At 44.1% G+C, this 20,838-nt stretch overlaps 1 protein-coding gene across 1 annotated transcript in view; it reads left to right on the top strand.

The window, feature by feature from the left end:
- PLCL1 (phospholipase C like 1 (inactive)) overlaps positions 1-19,267 on the top strand; it is a 180,449-nt gene extending 161,182 nt beyond the window's left edge. The window contains exon 6 of the mRNA XM_053947392.1: positions 17,516-19,267. Coding sequence (XP_053803367.1) covers positions 17,516-17,698 — 183 coding nt within the window. The 3' untranslated portion in view covers positions 17,699-19,267. The remainder of the gene's footprint in view (positions 1-17,515) is intronic.
- The last annotated feature ends 1,571 nt before the right edge of the window (positions 19,268-20,838 follow it).

The following is a 20,838-nucleotide window of genomic DNA, read 5'->3' on the forward strand; positions in this document are numbered from 1 at the left end:
ATGCCAACATGCCGGCTTATTTAAAGATAAAACATGGGAAAAAGAAGGTAAAAGTGGTGTTTACTGTTTTGGTCTTCTGCAGAAGGGCAAAAGACTCAAATGTTTGATTCTAGTCTGCTCTGAAATGCACATGTGTTTTTAAATCTTTTTTTGCTCCCCATGATAAGATTCCTCCTCTGCTGTCTTAAGTCTGTCTGTTCTGTCTGACTAGGACTCCCACTATTAGTGCATGACACAAGACATCAAGTGGCTACATTTTCAGGGCTTGTTTCAGCTCTCATCCATGAGTGTATCTGTTAATTATCCTGCATTTAAATGAATGCTGATTAGATATATTGAGAAGTCCGTCGAATGCCGAAGGCATACAATTATTAAATTGCTAATGCAGTTCTCTCTTTGGAGGAGGCATCCCCAATTTTATGATATGGTTGTGATCAATGTTACCTCTAGTGTATGGGATTTTACGCAGCAGAATTGTGCAGAAATAGCACTTTTGCAGGATGATGTCCTTCAGCTGCTTCGGAGGCCTGCAGCATCCCAGACCTCTCACTTGGGTGGCAGAGCCCCAAATGCACACTTTAAGGCTACTTGCAGAGATAAAAAATGAGATTTCTGACAGATGTACGTACAGACTACCTGCCCTCACCTAATGAGGCGAATATATCATCACTATATCATATATCATCAGTTTTCTTTTTGAAGAAAAACTACTTATCAGATAGTGATTGATATTCTAAAGCACCTTAAACACAGAGTTTCTGATGATCTTTGGAAGAACTAGGTTCATTCCCAGCCTTAATTTAAGGATTATTATAGTGCACTATGGAAGTGTTTTTGAATGGGTACTCTCTACAGTATTATAAAATCTTGAGATATTTATATGGGTCTTTTCATATCAGTCCTTTTTCCTGCAGTTAGACATGAACCATGGCTTTTTTCCTTGGCATGCTGCAGAGCAGACAACAGAGCAGCACAGCAGAATCATAGGAACCTTATATGTAGTTAAGCACAATGTAACAATCTGTTCTGCCACATATCATTTAATTGTTGCTAAAGGATTTGCATGATAATCTATGCTATCTAGATCTCAAGCATGATGGATTCATGAGTCCACACAAAGCTGCTGTATTCTATGTTCATATATTTTATTCACTCTTAAGTGTCAGTTAGGCTTTCCTCTCACCCCCAAAAATTCCTGATACCATATCTCCCTCTTTTTCCTGGCATATCTTTGTGGACATAAGCACTTTGGTGCTCAATTTGTGAAACATCAAAAATATATGGAATATAAGCCATAGTGTCTTAGCAACAAATTCTTGTGATTTGCTGTCATCTTCTGACAGTGATAGTCCAGCAAGAGCAGTAGGCAGGAGTGGTTTGTGTGGCTTGGAGTTTTCATGCCTGCCTTTGAATGCAGGGCTCAGTGTGTTATTCCATATCAACTTGCCTCATGTCCACTCATACCCAGATCTAGAGAAATGCATTTTGGATGCTCTTTTTCCAGAGAGACTAAATGTCTTTCCTGCTTTCTAGTCCCCACATTGTTTGCATTTGGTTTGCTGATGTAGTTCAAACTTTTGAACTAAGAGCAGTGTTTAAAACTTTTAAACCTCTCCAGACTGTGTGCCCTGGCTACTTTTGAAGGATCTGCTGCCTTATGCCAAGACATGCCCAGCTCCAGTGGAGATTATCTGAGCCAGTCAGTCTGTGATTGAGTGGCAGATTTTGCAAAAGTCAGGAAATGCAGAGCTGTTCTAATGATTCACATAGTGACTCGATCTGCTTGGTCTCTTACGCATAAACTGAAGGACAAAAAGGAGACAATAAAAAACAGCTGGCTTTCTGAGAGTGCTAGAGGCAAGGTGAAGAGGGCCATCAAGGTCAACATCCATTTAGTCCTGTAAATACTAACCTGCTTACTTGGAAAGCAGTTAATTTAGAAGTAGAGGGAAAGAGGGAAGAGGTAGATTTATGTTTTTCGTTACTGAATCTGAGAAGGAGTCTGGAGGAGCCACATGGGAGCACAACTTGTTCCCAGACCTTTGTGTACTCTGAATGCAGTGGTGAGTGCAGAGGAGGCTCCCAGCTTCAGGGCTGGCTCCAGGGCAAAGTCTGTGCTCCTGGCTCTCAGAACAGGCTCCAGGGCTCTTTGGTATGTGGAGGTGTTGTAAGATTTTTCTGGGATAGGAGATTTAGAGTCCTTTGAACGATCTTGAGATACAAGATAAGGAGCTAAGTGTAAGTGTTGTGCTTCACATGCCAAGCTGTTTTGATCAGTGTATTTTGTAAACCAAAGGAACCAAACCATGTGATTATTAGGCAGGATAGGCAGATCTTTCTTGTACCTAGCAGAGTGCTGTTCTCTACCGATTTGGTTGATAAAGACCTCCTCCATAAATGGTGAATGCACTGTTTTTTGTTTGTTTTGCCCAAGCCCAAGGGCAGGAACCAGAGCTCTTCAACAGACAGTCTCTGTGTCAGTTGTAACTGGTGATGGAAACTTCTCAAGTTGCTTCAACACTGTGTATTAGGGTAAAAGGAGTGTAATCCCAGTCCATCAGGAGTATTAGTTAATCACCTGGAATATCCTGTTATTCTTGGCCCTCAGCCATGCTGCCAGAGCATTGCTCCGGGGAGGATGTAGTGAGCGGTCTCAACAAGTACAGCATGACCTCTCTAGGCACCTGGCTGTTCCCTGCGAGTTTTTGAAGCCCTAATGGTGTTTCTGACAGGGTCTCTGTTTTCTTGGCCAAGGAAAATTCCGGGACACAAGTTGGATTTAGAATAAGCTAAATATTTGTGTGTGAAGGCCACCCAGACAGTCTTAAATCTTCAAGTACCAACTGCTGGCAATAGCAGGGACTAAGCAGAGAGCAAATATTACCAGAGTTCACAGCTGTTGATGATCTTCTTCATGGTCCTGTGAGTTTCTGTAGGGCGTGAAGTCCCAGGATAGCCTGACAAAGAGAAGAGACTTTGTCCCCTGTTACTCAGTTATTGCTGGGGTTTTGTTGAATAATGTCACAGCAGGAGTGTTTCACTGACTGGCAAGGAATGATTGTCCAGACATGGATATCAGGCAGAGTCTGTGTTTATCTGTCCAGGCATGGGGACCCACATGGGCTTGCACTCACCTGCCTGCAGTGCTGGTGCTTGTGAGGAGCAGCGCTGACTCCCCTGTGACACACAGCCCCTGCAGAACCAAAGCAATTAATAGTTTCTGTTCTTCCAGGGAGCACACACAGTTTTCTCTCTTTTCTCCAGCCTTTACCACCTATTTGGGTAAAAAAATAGCACTGGAAAGGCCTGTGAGAAGCTGTGTAGTTCCTCTTGCTGTTGAATGTTTAGCTGCTGTGGACCTAAGCTCTGCTCAGATATTTGGTGTGGAAGGTGCTTGGTATGAGGCTGTACTGTTTTCCATGGTGATACCCAGAGCCTGGCAGACCCAGGGAGCCATCTGGCTGTTGGGGAAAGAGCTGATGGCCAGAGTCATCTGAGCAGAAACGTGTGTTTCTGCCAATTTTCTTACTTTACTCTTCTTCCTTCAGCACCAGGGCTCTACTCCTACAGGTGTTTCACAATGGTGGGTTTAGGGACAAGACCTTCCTGCAGTTAGTGTGGACCCAAGTGTATGACAGCCCAAAAATGGAGGGTCTCTGAAGTTCATCCAGAAAACAAGTACTGTGACATGCCTTCCTTTGATAGAAACTTTTTTTTTTTTTTTTTTACTGCAAAACAAAGTTCTGAAACTCAGGTCTAAAGGTCTAAATATTACTCCTTCAGATCCATTGGGACGAGTCTGTATGTGTGCAAACACACATGCATGTATATATACAGGAGGTGAGACAGGGCATCAAATATATGTGCAAAACAACAGTAACTTTGACACAAAAGGAAGAGATTAGAAAAAATTAAGGGTGGTATGAAAAGCCTTGAGTGATACCTTTCTGAGTTCTTGAATTTGACTAAAATAAGCCAGAGATGGATCTCAAGCAATCTTGTGATATCTTTTGAGTGATGTGACAAATTGCCAAAAGCCATGGATCTGATGCCAAGCTGCTGGCTGTGCATGCAGGGTGAGATGCATTGTGTTGTGGTGGGAGACAGAGCCAGGAGCATGTGGGGTCACTGTGCTTGGTACCCCTTGTGCCAGGGCCACCTCAGCAGCATGGGCTTTGAGCCCAGCCAAGGGTTGGAACACTGAGGTGCTGTGCTGAGAAAAACACTTTTAGTGTCACTTGACAAATGGAGGCTTGTCAAGATGTTCGAAAGGCAAAATAGATGCCCAGCTCTCTCTCTTGTGTAGGCTGGCAGCTCAGCGAAGCCCCCTGCTTGGTTGTCTGCCCTAACTCCATTACCTCTCTGTGCCTCACTGTCATCTCTGTCCTTACTGTTTCTTCTCCCCAGCCTCAAATCCCATTCCCTCTGCATTGCCCCAGTTGTATCATCTGAATCATGCCAGTGTGGGGGTCACAGCCTGTGACCCCCAACCTTGATTTAGACTAAGCTTTGCACGGCTCTAATGCTGTCCCTCACCAAGATACAGTTCCTGTGAGTTATTCCTCTGTATTTTGTGCTACCTTTGCCCTGGGTGGCTGTGTGGGACCTGGCACTTCTGTGCTTGTGCCTTTGGGGCAGACCCATCACAGCCTGAGTCCCATCTGTGCTGCTCACATCACTGTTCTCCACCAGCCGGCAGGGATTTTGTCACCTGGGTGTGAAGGCCAGCTTCTCCTGAGGGGGTGTGTCATTTGGTCAAAAGCCTCTGCAACTGGAAAAGTAATTAAGAATGTTCAGGTGGAATACAAAGAGAGTTTGTTCTCTGAAAGCTGTTTTGGGCAGCAACAAGATTGTCACCTATGAAGAGGTTATTAGAAAAATCAGCAGGTAGGGTCACAAATTTCTTGAAGATAGTCATCTTTTGAGGAGAAGTAGATACTCCTGCACATATGTGCTGGAAAGTTGGTACTATTGAGGGGAGGCAGTGGGAAGAGGAGGGGTGGCAGTGATTCCCCACCAAAGGAGGATTGCTTGGCTATAAAAACTGGGTCAGCATTTACTGACCCCTCTCAGGAAGAGCCAGTGCAGGCATAAACTGCAGGTGGCATAGGAATTTAGGCAACTTCTGCCACCACCCCCCACCCCCAACAGTGATGTTTTTATCTGAGGTATGGATATCAAACACTGCTGTACTTGCAGTGGAGCTAATTAACACAACCTGGAAGACATGGAAATTGGGAATCTAGTTTGTGCCAATCTGACAATATGACCTTTTTCATAGGAATTAAAAAGGCTGTAATGAAAGCACGAGTTTCTGCAGAAATTCACACATTTCTTGCTTCAGTCTGTCAATGGCTGTACTAACAAGGAACAAGAGACAAAGACCAGCTGCCTCTGTCAGGTGTTCTGGATTGCAGTGTAACCCAAGCAAAGCTGCCAGCCCTGCCCACATGGCTCAGGCAGGGAGGCAGTGCTGCAGGGCTGGGAGCCTTTGCTCTGGGCCCTTGGGTGGCACTGGGTGAGTGCCCAAGGCAGGACCACTGCCCCGGTGCCTGGCACTCACCGAGGTGCTTGGAGAGACCTTCTCCTCCCTGGATTGGCAGTGGCCCACACTACTTTGCCTGGAAGTTTATTCATGCCACTGAAAGCCTCAGGGAGTGGAGGGCTCTGCTTCTAAGGCATTCATGGTGGGTCTTCATGAGGGAGCCTCCATCCACAGCTACTTTCTGAATTTGTTGAGTATCAGGGAGAGACCAGGGCACTGATTTGTACGTGGCAAGAACATTAAAAGAGAATTGCTTATACTGTTTTTTTCCAGCATTTGCTTATTGTTAAATCTGTGCTGTGCCATTCCCTGGGATCTGTAACTGGTACTCACCTGAAATGATAGTGTTTGAATGGTGTGTGATAAGAGGTTCAACAATTTCTAAAAATTACTCTTGTAGTATATTTGGAGCTCCTTACAGCTCCTGTTAGCAGATCACATACAGTTTCCCAGAGCTTAGAAATGATGACAAGCTGACTGCCCCTTTTGTTGTGTGAATTCTGTGCCAGCATCTACAAAACCTGCTCCCTGTGGTGGAATGGGTATCTAATTTAAGACAATTCCTCAGGGGAGCTCAGGATGCAATGAAAGCTGCTGGTTGCTCCATTGGAACTTCCTCCTCTGCAGTTGCTAAGATGGTGTTTGGGTTTTCCCTGGCACGGTCAGTGGCCTCAGTGAAATCCAGGTATATATTTTATAATGGAGCAGTACCTGGCCCTTGTGCTTGGTTGAAGCTGGGGGCTGGCACGTCTCTGTGTGAAAGCCAAGTCCTCACCTTCTCCCTCCGGAGCATTGATAGAAATCTCTCCACACATCAGAATGTGCATAATGTGATTGTTAGCCAGGACCTTTGACTTCTTCTGTACTTGCGTGAGTATATGAATCATAGGAGTGAACTCTGAATCCAGCAGGGAGTGATATGCTGGCATGACCTTCCCCGTTTCATTGTGCCAGTGTAGATTCCATTACTGCCTCCTGACATTGAAAAGTGTTCACCCACACCACTGCATATTCTGAGGGTTGTGGTTAAAGTAAAATGCTCTTTAACTCAATGGTGGTATTGATTCATTTTTGTTGTCTGGAGCCACTAGCAGTAGAAGGCTGTGGAGTAGAGACTTCAGTGTTTACATGTGTGATTATTGGAAATATGGGTCTGCAGGGATGGCTGGAACAGTGAAAAGCCACAGACTGCATTAAGTGAAAGTTGTGGGTGTTCAGGGAGACCAGGCATTTACTCTGCAGTTATTCTCCCCTAGATTATGGTAGACCCCATAAGCTCTAAATGCGGCAGGCATTTCAAAAACCTTGCACAGGAGCTAGAGCAATGAGAGGCCCAAGTACTTGTGGGTGGAAGTAAGTTTTTACTATAGGAACAACGGATTGGGAAAGTGCAATCTTGTGTTTTTGGCAGCTGCAGTCTTCTTTTACATGGGTCAAGTGAATTCAAGTGTCAGGTGATGAAACCTGCGGGAGATAAAGGACACTTTCTTATGGGTCATTTCCCCAGGTACAGGTGGGATCCATTTGAGGAGAAAAGCGGAGACAAAACCAGTGATTCATGTGCTGAGGCAGCTGCTATTTATTTTTAGATCACAAAAAGAAAAAGATGGCATTTCTGATGTCAGAAAGGCGATTGCATGAGAGCAGTCAGACTTAGAGAAGTACCTTAAAAATGCATATTTAGTAGCTCTTTTCTCCAGTACCCTCTGTGTTACAGATAAGACATAGGTCTGGTATTGGCAGGAAGAGCCTGACTGATAGGCTGTGATTGCTCTGAATAGTAATAATAGAGGTGATAATTGCAGTTAAGTTCTCACTCTGCTCCCTGGCTTCCCACTCCATTGGGTGGTGACCTAGGGATGCTGGTGTATGTAGCAGTGGGGAGGAGCTGAGCCACATGAAGGCACAGAAAAGCAAAAAAGTGCTTTTTTTTACCTTTTCAGGTATTGGTGGTGGTAGTTGAACAACCTGAGCAGCCTAATTTAGCAGTCTGGGATAAACGGGCTGGGACTGGAGGCTGCCAGCAGCAGCAGCACAGTTTCCTTCGGAGGGTAGCTCAGTGGTCTGATGCTGGATAGTCTAAACTCATATCCTCCAACCCTCCCCAGTAACTGTGGAGGTATTATAACAGCCATCTGTAGTAATGGCTTAAAAATTGAGATCGGTTTGGCTGAAAAGCCTCGTATTTTCTGTGGCATAGTATTGTAATGGATTGTAAATTTTGCTTGTTCAGTTTCCCTCATTGACATATTGGGGCAATGAATTTGTAAATGAATACTACCCCTGTCCTGCACCACTAATTTTTGTGCTTGGCTCACTCAGTTTGCTGTGTTTCAATTCCTATCCTGAAAAAGAGAAACAGAGATTTCTCACTTCCACCCAGGCCTGTTTCTGACCCCTGCTGATTTTCTCCTCCCCTCTCAGTTGCTTCCTTTCAGTAGCTCTCTGCCTGCTGGGTCAGTCAGTGTTCTGCTTACAAAAATAACCCTATCCGCTCCTGTTTGTACTTGATTTCACATCTGCGCTGGGAAGGCAGGGCTGGGATTCTCCCAGGGGAAACAAGCCCTGTTAGCGTGTAAGGCCCACAGGAGCCTCTTTAACCACTGGCTGGCAGAACATGAGCAGAGAAGGTGGCTCAGCTCTGCTTTTACTGAGCTCACTGTCCAGTCTCACCAGCAAACCTGCTATTGACTGCAGGGCACCAGAATGACAAGGCTGATCCCTGGACAGGGATGAAGTGAGTCAGAGCATTTGCTCAGGGATCCTATAAAAAACCTGTTTCCTCCTAGTACTTAGACAGTGGTTTGCGCTGGTTTTTTTCTTTTTGCGCTTAAACCTTCATGTGATTGGGAGGCTTTGGTCTCAGCTTAAAGCTTTCTGCATCAGCATAAAGTTGTTTGTGGCCTGTGCTGATTGTGAACTGATTAGAAACTGGCTGCCCACAGCTCCTAGCATGAAGGGAAGAGAGAGGGGTGCCTTGTCCCATCTGGGGGAGTAGGAATAGGGAACTTGGATGGCTTCTGCAGATTCCCATGGCCCAGTCAGCTGGTGGTGTTGGCCAGCAGCCACTGCACCAGCAGCATTTGCAAACCACATAGTTGCTAAGGCACTAGCGCTTGTGGCAGGTAGAAAGGAGCAGAGCCTTAGGAGCTGCATGTGGGAACAGTGCTGAAGCTGCTCTGTCCACAAACAATCTGCTCTGACTGGCACAATTTGATTTCATCTTGATCAGATTATTTTAGTTAGCATTAAACACAGCTGTAGGTATTTTTTGAGCTGGTATCTCCATCAATTCAAAGGAGAGCAGTGACTGTTGGTTTGACATTGCTGCAACACTCCCTCCCTCTAAAAAAACCCAAACCAGCACCAGGTGCATGTTGTCTTCAGTCAAAACAGAATCAGCTCAGAGTTGGCCACTAAACCCTTTCCAGCCTCTGATGAACTTAAGGGACATTTAGCTAGCTACACTGTGATGAAGGATGTGATTTTGATGTTAACTGTGTGCTTGCAGCCTGTGCATCTGAGAGAGTCAGCACAGAGGGCACCAGGGAGCAAGGGGTTCCAGCCAAATGTTTTGCTTGTGGGTTGTCTTTTTGTGGGTTGTCTTTCACAGGTCTTTCATTAGCTGCAAAACATCTTTTTTCCTGCAGCTGGTCCTTTTACTCAGAAAAATCAAATGCAAATATAAAAAAAAGAAGTGCACTTTCTGCCTCATCTTTATTCCCCTTGTTTTGTTTTTCTGGGACTCTCTAGACCTTACTGGAGTTGCCAGTTAGTGCTGGTACTTGTATCTGCGAGAAATTTGGTTTTGTGAAGAAAGGAGGACTGAAAAATAAGTGCCTGGACATACAGCTTCAATTTTCATTTCATGGCTGTGTTTCAAAAATAAACAGTGCCCAAATTTCTTCAGAGATGTGGGGTTTTCTTAGTGTTAGTTCTGCACTCCTGGGCTTCCAGCCAACCCTGTGATTTTAAACTTATCACCAGAAAAAAGGCAGGTTCCTAGCACGGAGGGGTTGACAGCAAGAGTCTGTACATTTGTGTCTGTGCTTGCAAACTGTCTGCCTGACATAGTGCCTGAGAGACACCCAGGCAGCTGAACTGCTCAGCACATGGCTAACATCAAATTAATGGCATTATTTCTGAAAGCAAATTCCTGCTGCAGCACAGTTACAGTCAATGTTCACATTCATTGCTTTTGACAGCCTGATATAACATAATTTAATTTAAATCCCCATGTGAGACAGAAGCATAGGCATTTATTTCAAAAATAAAAATAAAACCCCACTTTTTTTTTAATACATAAAGTGCCTGCTCAAAGGAATAAATTAGCAGCCATACAGTGCAATTGATTTGCAAAAGCCCCTGGATTTCAGTGAAGAGCTCTTTTTAAAGATCAATAGGGAAGACTGTAGCGTGAGTGCTTTTGCCACTTAGGTGTTCAAACAAATGCTTGGTGTTAATTCCTTGTCAGACTTTGATCGAGGGTTGGGGCGGGCACTCAACTGAGTTTTGAGAGCAAGCTGGCCATGTACATCCTTCACCTTTGTCTTGTTAGGCAAATCCTGTAAGAGAATTACAAATACAGACCCTCTTTCCTAAGTTGCCATGGCTGCACAAAGCAATGATATCCTCGTGCTGGCAAGGCCAGCAGCCAGAATCAGAAGGTTTTCTAAGTATTTGCTTCTTTGGTAATTGCCTGACTGTTCTCACTGAGGTTCTCCTTGTTTGTTCAGTTCCACCTCCCAGGCTGCTCTCGGGGTTGTGTTTGGCTGTGTCACATTATTTGGGAATATACAAGTGGTGGACTGGCAGTTTTGTAATAACTGGGGAGCCTCATCCAGTGTGGTGGAGTGGGGGCTGTCTCTTGGTATCCAGCACAACCATTTAGATTTTAATTGCACCTTTCCAACAACTGGAAAAGAAGGCAAGAAATGCTATGGGTGTTTTTCAAGGGGATAGAGATAGATGGTGTTCCCTCTTCCCAACCATTTATGTCATGCCACGTGCTTTGGGTTGACTGCTTGGCTGTGCAGTGAACTGTCACCAGCCTCCTAGAAAGCTAACCAGGCTCATGCAGAACAGCTATGTAAACCCCTTCAGGTCATCCTCTCCAATGCAGACCTTTCAGGTGAGATGCAAATGGCAAATGAAATCAGTGTAAACGTTTTGGTTTTGCATGGGATGGCCTAATACTCGAAAACTGTCAGATTGGTCTAGTTCGGGAGTTTAAATAAAAGTAATTAAAATCAGATGGAACTGGTTTTCAGGTAACGTGAATATTGTGTTTAGCACACCACATTTCCATGGTTAGCATCAGGCCCCATCCCTGGGTCAGACTACCCACCTGCAGTCACATATTCACTGGGTGTGTACAGCCCATGGTGTGTAATGGCATGTGAGCCACAAGCGAGGTGAATGTTTGGTCTGTGTTACAAGTTGGGGCCATTGTAATTTCTGCTTCCTTTGCTCATTATATATTTATTCTATTGTAATGTGTTTATTAATTTTTATTCACTTCCTCTGTATCCCTTTGCTATGGTGTCTGAACACCTAGAGAGATCTGTGTCTCCAAGAGGAGCAGGCTGATCCACTTGGATCCTGCTGCGTGCTTAGGGCAAGCCATGGCTGAATGGGCTCTGTGCAAGTGCCATAATCCAGATTCCCACCCACTTTCCCTTGAACTACTAAGAGACCTTTCTGCTTTTATATGGGACCAGATTGTTTCAGAGTTACCTTGTGAATTTTCCCAGCCACCTGGAGTAATGCTGATGTTGTCCCCTCTCCCTTACAACTGGCTGCATTCAAAAAGAGACTGTGCTTTGTAGATGGTACTTGCAGAGATAGTTGCTCCTTAACTCTTGTCCCAGCAGTTGTCCTTAGGTTAGGTGCTTGCTGGCAGGAGGCTGCTGGGATGTGTCATCTTAGGGCTGAGTGTCTTGGCAAGGCAGTGAGTGCCCTCGAGGCCTTGAGTGCTTCTTGCAGGTGTGGTTTTGTTTTTGAGACTCGTGCAAAGATCAGGTGCGAGCGGGATTTTTTCCCTGAGTAAGGAGTAAGACAGTTGGGACATACAGAGCAGTCAGGGCTGGTTCTGTGCTTCCTGGTGTTTTTCCTGGGAAAAGGAGCTTGGGTTGCTACCCACTCAGCTCCCTGTGCAATGACAGACAGGCAGGAAAGCCTGGAGCCGGCATCCGTATGGCTGATTCATGAAGTAAACGGAGAAAAGATGACATAAGGAATAATTTGGGTTAGATACAGAATTAGTAGGAGATTGTTCCTCTTAACTGTCCATCTCCTCCTCTTTCTCATCATCCTCAGCCTTGTTCTCCTAGGTGTCCCAGCTGCTGGCTACAGTGCATTGAGCAGATCAGCCATAGAGTTCTTGGTGCTTGGCACAACCTTAGATAATTTAATTTGGCTTTTATTGTGTAACCTTGTGTGAAAACTGCACACAATAATCTATTCCACAGTAGTTATGCTTTGCTGCTCTTGCTTACAGAGATTCAGCACTTTATATATAATGGGGACTGCCTTTCCCTAGGTGGATGTTTTCTTTTCCATATATCTCAGATCTGTTCTCTGTGTGATATAATTGATTCCCAGTTGTTTCCTTCTTGCAAATTTTTGCTAGACCCTACTTTGGGAAATGGGAAGAAGAAATGGGCTGTCAGTAACATGCTGATATACCAAAATGAGATGCTCAGTTTGATGTCTGAAATCACCAGCACATCCTGCAAAATGTGATGACTCAGGCCCCAGCAAGCACTTGGTTTGATCACCTGATTTACTCAGTGTCAAAGTTGTTGCTGGTTTCAGCCAGGTAGAAACAAGCTCTTGCATTTGGTTTACAATTGCTAAGTGAGAAGCTGTGCCCAAAACCCAGACCTAATATGATACACCAGTAGCACAAGGAATGCCATTTAAGTGCCATCTTTTATACTTGTGGCCTTTTTATTTTCCTGTTAGGAAGTGAATTTCTGCTGTGCGAGGGTTTAAAGATAAATTGGCAAGTAACATTTGGACCCTGCTTTTTCTCTGGTGTAACTAATTTTTGTAATCCTTTATTTTTCAGTGTGTGAGAAGTGATTATAGCATTGTGTCTAATCTTTGTGTACAGTAATTTTTCATGCCAACATTGTGCATTATGATCTCTGTCACAGACAATAAAGCAAAGCTGTCGACAAACTATCTGCAGTAATAATGAAAAGGCTGGGTTTTTACAGTCTGCATTGATTCAGCAACACTATGTTTTTGGAGTAGTCTGTTCTGAAATATGAATGTATCATAATCAAATTCAAATCAATTGTTCCCACATTTAGCTTTGAAGGATGCAAGGAAAAATATCTGGTTTTTGTAATAAGTTTAATGTAACAGTCTAATCTTTTCATTAATGATTTCCTACCCAAGACTACATTTTCAAAGCCATATGCAATCATTTAATTGTGTGCTTTCTTATTAATATTAAACACAATTAGTCCTACTATGACACTTTGAAAATGTACCCCTTGCAGTAAATGCTGCCTCCAGAGTATCCCAATGTGAGAGCAGCTCTCCAGCATTTGGAGCCCCTTGGCACAGATTGTCACTGCTGTTACTGTGCCTGTGTTGCCTCTGAAATGTGGAGTGGTGCGGTGCTTGCGGCTGTTTTATTTGACTGTGTCTGGCTTTTTCAGCCACCCGCTGGCATCCACTGGCAACCTCTGGAGATTTTACTTTGTGATTAAATAGTAATGAAAGAGCTTGACTTGTTGAGAATAAGTTAAAAAATAACAGTAATATCATGAGCATAATGTAGGATGGGTGTTAAAACCTCTGTTATTTGTTTGTATTTACTCATTCCTTGAGGATTGGAGAGAAAAGCTCCCATAATGTGCTGTCAGAGAATGTGTCTGCTCAGGAGATAAGCAACTGTCTGCTTTAGCAAGCAGCAGATTAGAAAATGGCTTTCACAGCTACTGCTTCAGCCTTCCTGGAAACACAGCCAGTTTGGAATGCCAGGAAAGCCCCATTGCTCAGCGTAGGATTTTCTGCTTCACCAGGAGTAGTGCAGGGTGCTCATGTGGGGCACCTGTCAGTGCAGTTCACTCCTGCATGGGCCCATTCTTGGCCTTCAGGGTCCTCCTGCAGCCACTGGTGCTGGTGTGGGTGCTGCCAGCACAGAGGCTGTGGGTGCTGCCAGTGCCATAACCGGGGTCCCCACAACCTGGCCTGTGTGTTGCAGGGTGTTTCCTAGAAAGCATAGAAACAGTAATTATTAGTGTGCGTGCCCATATATTTATATTTTCATAGAAATATACATGCAATGTATATAAAAGAAATAATATTGTGAAGTTGAACACAAAATGGTGCCACTGACCAAACCCAGCTTTCATTTCCCCAGCCCCAGAGTGGGTTGCTGTTGGATATAGAGCTGTCATCTTGACTCAAAAATTTTGGTATTTGATTTGGAAAAAAAACAGCTGAACCTACAGCTGCATGGAATTTGTCCCATTTGTAGCCATTGCCAGTGTCTGTCTAGAGCTACTTGTGCTTCTTAAAGCCTTTCATGGCTTGTCACGGGAACTGAACAATATTTAAAACCATGTCAGATTAAGGGTTTTCTAAGCAATATTAACCTGTCAAGGTAAAGGCTTATAGTCTTGCAGTTGCTTGACAAGCTGCATTATTTGTCCTGTAATGTTAATTTGTGCTGAGGCTCTGCAGGTAGGTGTAGTTAGGTGTATGAAACCTGACTTTTGATGTTCCCTAAGGCTAAATGAAAATGGCCCCTTGATCAGTTTTTGTTAGAACACTTGACTGGTCTCTTCTGGCTTAAGTCACTGTCCTGCCAAATGCTGAGTTTAAACTTTCTCATGAGTTTTTGTTTTCACAAAGGCTGATGATACCAGTAGCAGAAGGGAGATAGATGGATAGATGCTGAAGTGGACTGTTGTGGTCTCTCCTTATCTGAAAGAGAGATGCTTTGTTTGTCAGGGCAAGCAGGATGGTTCTGTGCACAGAGATGCTCACAATGACTGGTCTGTGAAGGTTGTTTCAATGCAATCATGCTTGTAAAGTTTACTCTAGCTTCTCCCCAGTATTTAGTTTGTTAAGGTGTTGACACAATTTTGCTGACATTCTTCTTAAGTGGATTATGCTCACAGCCAGTTTTCAAAGCAAACAGATGGCTCTTCAAATGGAGCATTGCACACAGATTTTTTTTTTAATGGTGTCTCTAGAATTATGACAGCTCTGTCAGAGAGGGCTAGTTTGTCGTTAATTTTCTCATGACAGATGATTCAAAATAATTTTTGCTTCTTTGTCTTGCTCAAATGAACCAGCTGTTTAAAAATAAAAATCACAAGGAGACTAAGACATTAATCAATTGGTCTGTACATGAATGGAATTGCACTATTTTGATAAGTTCACTTCTGTTTTTAGATCATTGTAAAATAAGAATGTCTTCAAAATACTGGAAGTATGCTCAGGAGGCGTGTGTTTCTTCTTGGAACCTGAAGACATGTTGTGCATTGCCTCAGACAAAATCTGTAATCTGAATTGCCTGTTTACTCAAATGTGAAATCAGAATATGGATAAGGGAGAGCGGGTGGCTTGGCACTTTCACGTGGGGTATGAAGTCCCTTGGCTTCTGCAGACTTCAGATGTGAGTCTTGGCAGGGCAGACTTGGGCTGTTGTCCACCAAACGGTGCACCTAATCCCAAATAGCGTCAATCCATGTGTGTCTCAGTCCCTGGACAAGCACACAGTTTGTGGGCCACCCTGAGAAACATTTTCAAGCTTTGCCCTCACCCTGGAGAGGGGTTGCTTCTTGCACTGAGGGAATTTTTCTGTTCTTGGACATGCACACACAGTGTCAGGTTTTGGCTTGGAGAAGTTAAGGTTGCAAAGCATGGTCACCCTGATTTTTCCCTGTTTGATGGTGAAGTCTTTAGTGTCTTTGGTCCTGTGTGCATAAGAAGTAGCAGCCAGGGGTATTTAATCCTAAACCCAAACTATTTAAAACTGCATTTGTGCAGGTTGAAGAGATGGAAGATGTATTGAGGAGAAACATTGAGGATTCTTTCTGATAACATTATCATATTGTTAATTATATGTACTTCGTTTATGTGGCAGTGTTGTCTGTCACTACAGCACCGGCAATATTCCTCTGCCATTTGCAGACAGGGAGGGACACCAAGGTGGGCCAGGTGCTCCAGGCAGCTCTGGGGCTCTTGAATTCCTGCCTACTGTCTTTAACCATAAGCAAAGCCTCTGACATAAAAGTAAGTTCAGAGCTATGAAAAATAATCTGCTGCATAATTTATTCTTGTTTTGTTTTTCCACACCGTGCCTGCTGACTGGATCCCAAGCTCTTTGTCTGTGTATTCCCAGAACTGTCATGCTGCTGAGACACAAAATCCTTTCAAAAAAGCTTCATAGGAAATGGCACAGAACTGCTCACACAGTCCCAGTGCTTTTTGTTATTCTCACACTGAGTTGTATTCCCAACATCTGGATGGTGATTTGCATCGTTCAGCAGGGACAAATTTGTGACACCAGGAGATAAGGCAATCATGCTCTCAGGCACAGGCTGTCGTTCCTGGATGACGTGGTGTTCCACGTGGTGTTTACCAGTGCTGCAGCCTTGCAAGCCACCATTGTTTCTTGGTTGTGAACATTGTGTACAGGGGTTCAGACCCTGTGAATCCAGTGTCAGGCACTGGCAAAAAGGAAACTGTGCTCATCAGTGTAGGATAAATCCTTCCTCTTAGTTCTGGGGAAAGGGAGAGCAGAGATGCTCCTACTGCTGGAAGGTGTCACACTGTGATTCATCCAAGACACATCTGATTTGTTTGGAGAGCCCAAGGAGAGGGGCAAGTGATCAGTCACCCTTCCAGTGAGCCCAGGGTCCTGCTTAGTGCCTCTTGTATCCTGTGAGGCCCATCAAAGTACCTGTGATATGCAGGTGATCAGGCTGGGTGGCAGGGAGCTGAATGTGACATTTCAGTCAGTGGAAGTATTCCTTATAAGTATTAGTGTAACCAGCTGCAGTGTGTGCTGTACTTCAAGCTGTACTTGGGGTGACATTAGGAGAAGAGGAGCTCAACTTCTTACTGAGTTTTAACAACCAGATGCATCTCCTGGGTTTTATTTATTTGTATCCTGTAGCTCCAGAATCTTGTAGCTTCACTGCACTTGAGATATCAATATTGCATAAATATTCATTTTGGCATTTCTGAACCCCAACTCCTTAATACAAATTTCATGTAACAAATTTTTCCTGATTGTTACAAATTGGATTGATACCCTATTAGTCACCTCACATTTACATGCTCTGAGAAGATACAGAGTCGGCGTGTTCATGAAGTCTCATTCCCATTTGTCTTCTAGAAGGTCCCAAACAAAATGGTTCAGAAGGGTTCACTAGAGTGCTATGGGATGATGTGTTTCATATGGGCACAACTTGGCCTGCTCTTCTCAAGGAGAGCCCAAGGCTGGATATCAAATCCAGGTAGAAGGAGGGGTGGGTTATCAGGGTCTCTCAGCTCCTAAGGGGCCTCTGGCTGGGAACATGCAGCCATTGCCATGGGGGATCTGATGCCAGGGAGCAGGGAGGGAGCTTGGGGAGATGGGTGCCATGTGCCATCACTGGCAGCCCTGGCCCTGGCAGGACCTTGCTGTTGACTATGGAAGAGGAAATGCCTTCTCCTGCAGCCTCCTTCTGTTCAGGCCAAAATTACCTCCCAAGGCTGGTGACATGGAAGTGGGAGGAGTCTGATGCCTGTCCCACCCTGTCCTGTGCTGGCTGCTGCCTTCCTGACTGTGCTGGCACCAGGCTGCAGGAGGGGCTTCAGTCCCATTTCCAAGGGACAGAGATGATTTCAGATGGGACCTGGGACCTGTAGGGACACAGGAGCAGTATTGCTTCTTTTGGTCCTGAGCGATGTGTGCAATCCCTGACTCTGTCCTGCATGTCTCTGCATCCCCAGGGCCAAGGAGATCTCCTGAAGAACGCCAAGAACGAAGCCCTGGAGAACATGAAGCAGATCCAGCTGGCGTGCCTGTCATGCGGACTGAGCAAAACTGGAAGCGGGCAGGCAGATGCCAAGGCAAAACGGTGCCTGGAGGCAATACAGGAGAAGGATACTGGAGATGAGAATGGGAGGCTGTGAGGAGAGGCAGAGCTGTCACATTTGTCACAGATTTCAATAAGTCTAAACTATTTTTTTAAAGCATTTAAAAATTCACACAGGAGTGCCCTCTACAGGGTGTGATAGTATTAAAATCCTCACAATGTCAGTATTTTAATGCAGTTAATTTATCCGAGTTAAACTCTGGTAGTGAGATTTCTAATGAAGCCAAGCTGTCTGTATGCAAGTGCGTGTGTGTGTGCGCACATGCAAATCCTGTAGACACCCTTTCATGCATTACATTAGCAATTTGCTAATTTATTCCTTTGTCATCTTTGAATAGGCCTGTTCATTCTGAAGATCAAAACAAATTGAGAGCACTTGTATCAGTTTTGGGCTTTACTTTACTCTCCAGCTTTTATCATTTTACTTATAGGTTATATTACTGTTATGCTGTTTAAACAAACAGACAAAACGCATCAAATTTCACTGACAGCTGTTTTTGTGAGGACATAACTGGTGGTTTGCTGCAGACCCTGAAGGTGATTTTTTGTGAACAGTTACAGCCAAGTAAACAGGATATGAAATGATCAGAGTTGCTAGGTAGATTATCAGTAGATTTGAGGTGTATTTTTCACTGAATTTAGCAAACTGCTCTTGAGGGTACACCCAGACAACACATACTAACGTAAAAGCTGGCTGATTTAATTTATTCCAGCAAAACATTGCTACCTTGTAGATCTGCAAGACAGCTACAGTCTTTGCTGATAGGCATTAGCTTGAGTAGTAATGACCATAGCTAGCCAGCCCTGTTATTATGGGGAGAGCTGTGAGTACCCTTTGGTGGTCATGAACGCTGAAGGTGACCTTCAGGCTGTTCTGAAACAGCCAGTGATGCCAGTATTAAAAGGAAGGTTTTCCAGATTTCACAAAATGTGAGCTTTAGTGCAAGATGTGTGAGAGGTCAGGCCTTGCTTGCCACCTTCTGCATAGATGTTGGAGTCAGCTGGATGAAGCAAGCAGGCTCTGGCCTAATGTTTTTGTGGTTAAAATCATTGTTCTAGAGATTTAAAAGCAGGGCTGAAGAACTACTACTGGTGTAGTATAGAGAAATAGCTTGGGGAAAAACAGGTTGCCAGCATTTTTGTATAGCAGCTACAAATATCCTAACACATGTCATGTGTTTGGGGAAGTTCTGAGAATTGGCTGCCTCTGTGCTGCTGTAGAAAGGAGACAGAGAATGTCCTGAAGCAATGCATCCTCATCCCTCCTGATGTCCAGCCCACCTGTGCTCACAACATTCATTTCAATTGTTTAACTACTGTGCTTGAGTGGAATATTTGTGTTATCTTTAACAGGACTAAGTGTTTTATGGTTATAAAAAGACTATATTTATTTAAAGCATTGCTTTTATTTTTAAAAGCTACTTTTTAAATTAATTTGATTAACAAATATGCTAATTTTCTGAATTTAACAAAAAGTAATTGCTGAAAGTTTGATCATTGGAAATTCTTATATAGCTATTGTGTTAAGTTATTTTTGACTTCTTAATAACACTATTATGTTCATGTTGCACATTACTGAGAGAGTAAAGCTATGAAACAACTTTGACCCATGATTTTGCAGTGATTTTACATGATTCTGGATAAAGGTGGGTTAGAGTGGGTAAGTTGCTTGAGAGAAGGTCCTGCTCTAACAGCAGCTGTGTTATTGCAAAGTTTATAACTCAGGTGCCTTAAATACCATTTCAGTAAAATTTGCCATACTTGCTCAGATCCAGCCTTAAATGCTCTTGTTTATCTCTCCATTAGATTCTGAGTGTGTGGTCAGACTTCACTGAGCTCTGGAGAAGTGTCTTTTGTGTTTCAGGCAAGGCATAAAGCCCACATCAATGGTGTAAGTGTGCATGTTCACATTTTGTCCTCTTGGGTTATGTTTGTACAAAAACAACACTTGGCCTTCACTACTTACAGTTAGGGACTATGGAAACCATTACCCCAGCATCATCAGCTGCAAAGGATCAGCCTTTGGAAAGCATCCCTCTCAGAAGGGAGAGGTTGCTTCAGGAAGAGCAAGTGGCTTTAATGTGGCTTTAAATGTTTCATTTAAATCTAGAAATATCTTGATTTCCTCAATCTAAAAGGCTGTCCTAATGTCTGTATAGGAACTTCTGGCAAAATACCTTCTCTGATGTTAGGAACAAATGAACATGAAATTAGAGAGAGAAGGGCTTTCTTTCTATGCTCACATGTAGAGGGGGTACTACACACCTCTCACTCTGGATGCATTAGAAGAACCCAAAGTGGCTGGATGGAAATCCCATAGCATGCACACACACCTTTCATACCATGTTTAGTATTCATGTCATGTCCTGTGCTAAGGTCATGCATTCTGTGCCAAAATACAGGAGCAGAGAATTTGGTGCTGGTACCCAGAACCCCGCAACTGGAGCAGCTCCACCCTTCCTCCTGCACCAACAGAGGGGCTGGCAGCAAAAGCTCATCTCACCTTCCTCTGAGCTCCTTTGAAATCACTGGGAGTGGAAGTGAATGACAAAGTGGCAGTTGGTGTAATAAAAATTCAGCCTTGAGGGAGAACTCATGGAAAAGTCATATCCAGCATCAGCAACAAACACACAGAGGGGACTGAGTGCCTGGCCTTTTTGGGAAGTGTTTCATGGTGTGCCTGGCTTCTTGCAATGGAACAGTCTTCTCTGGGTCCTCTGCTGGTACGATTTGCCTGATGTCCCACATGAATGGGTGGATATTATCTGTATTGTTTCTATGGAAGTTATGTCAGGAAGGTGTTACAGGCATTTGCAGTTGCCTACAGCGGAGTTGAAATCAGAGAAGCTCTCAGGGACTGGTGTGAGGAGCTGTCTGCCAGCAGGGAGCACAGGAGTGAATCTACCTGAGTTCTCTGTGCCACTGAGTCCTCCATCTTTACAGTATTTGTTTTCTCTCTGTCATTTGCTCAGCTGTAAGATAAATTGTATCATGTTTTCCTTCCCAGGCACAGATTAATGACACATTTCTGGAAAACCTTTGAGTTTGCTCTTGCTCTCAGGAGTACAACCAGGCACTGTAACACCAGTGTCTGCCAAATCCTTCCACTGCTGGTGAGCACAGGTGAAGGCAGCACGTGTGGGAAGGGCTGAGCCACCACACAATCACCACTCCCAA

The sequence above is a fragment of the Vidua chalybeata genome, chromosome 7, assembly GCF_026979565.1.
Source record: "Vidua chalybeata isolate OUT-0048 chromosome 7, bVidCha1 merged haplotype, whole genome shotgun sequence".
Taxonomy (NCBI): Eukaryota; Metazoa; Chordata; class Aves; order Passeriformes; family Viduidae; genus Vidua; species Vidua chalybeata.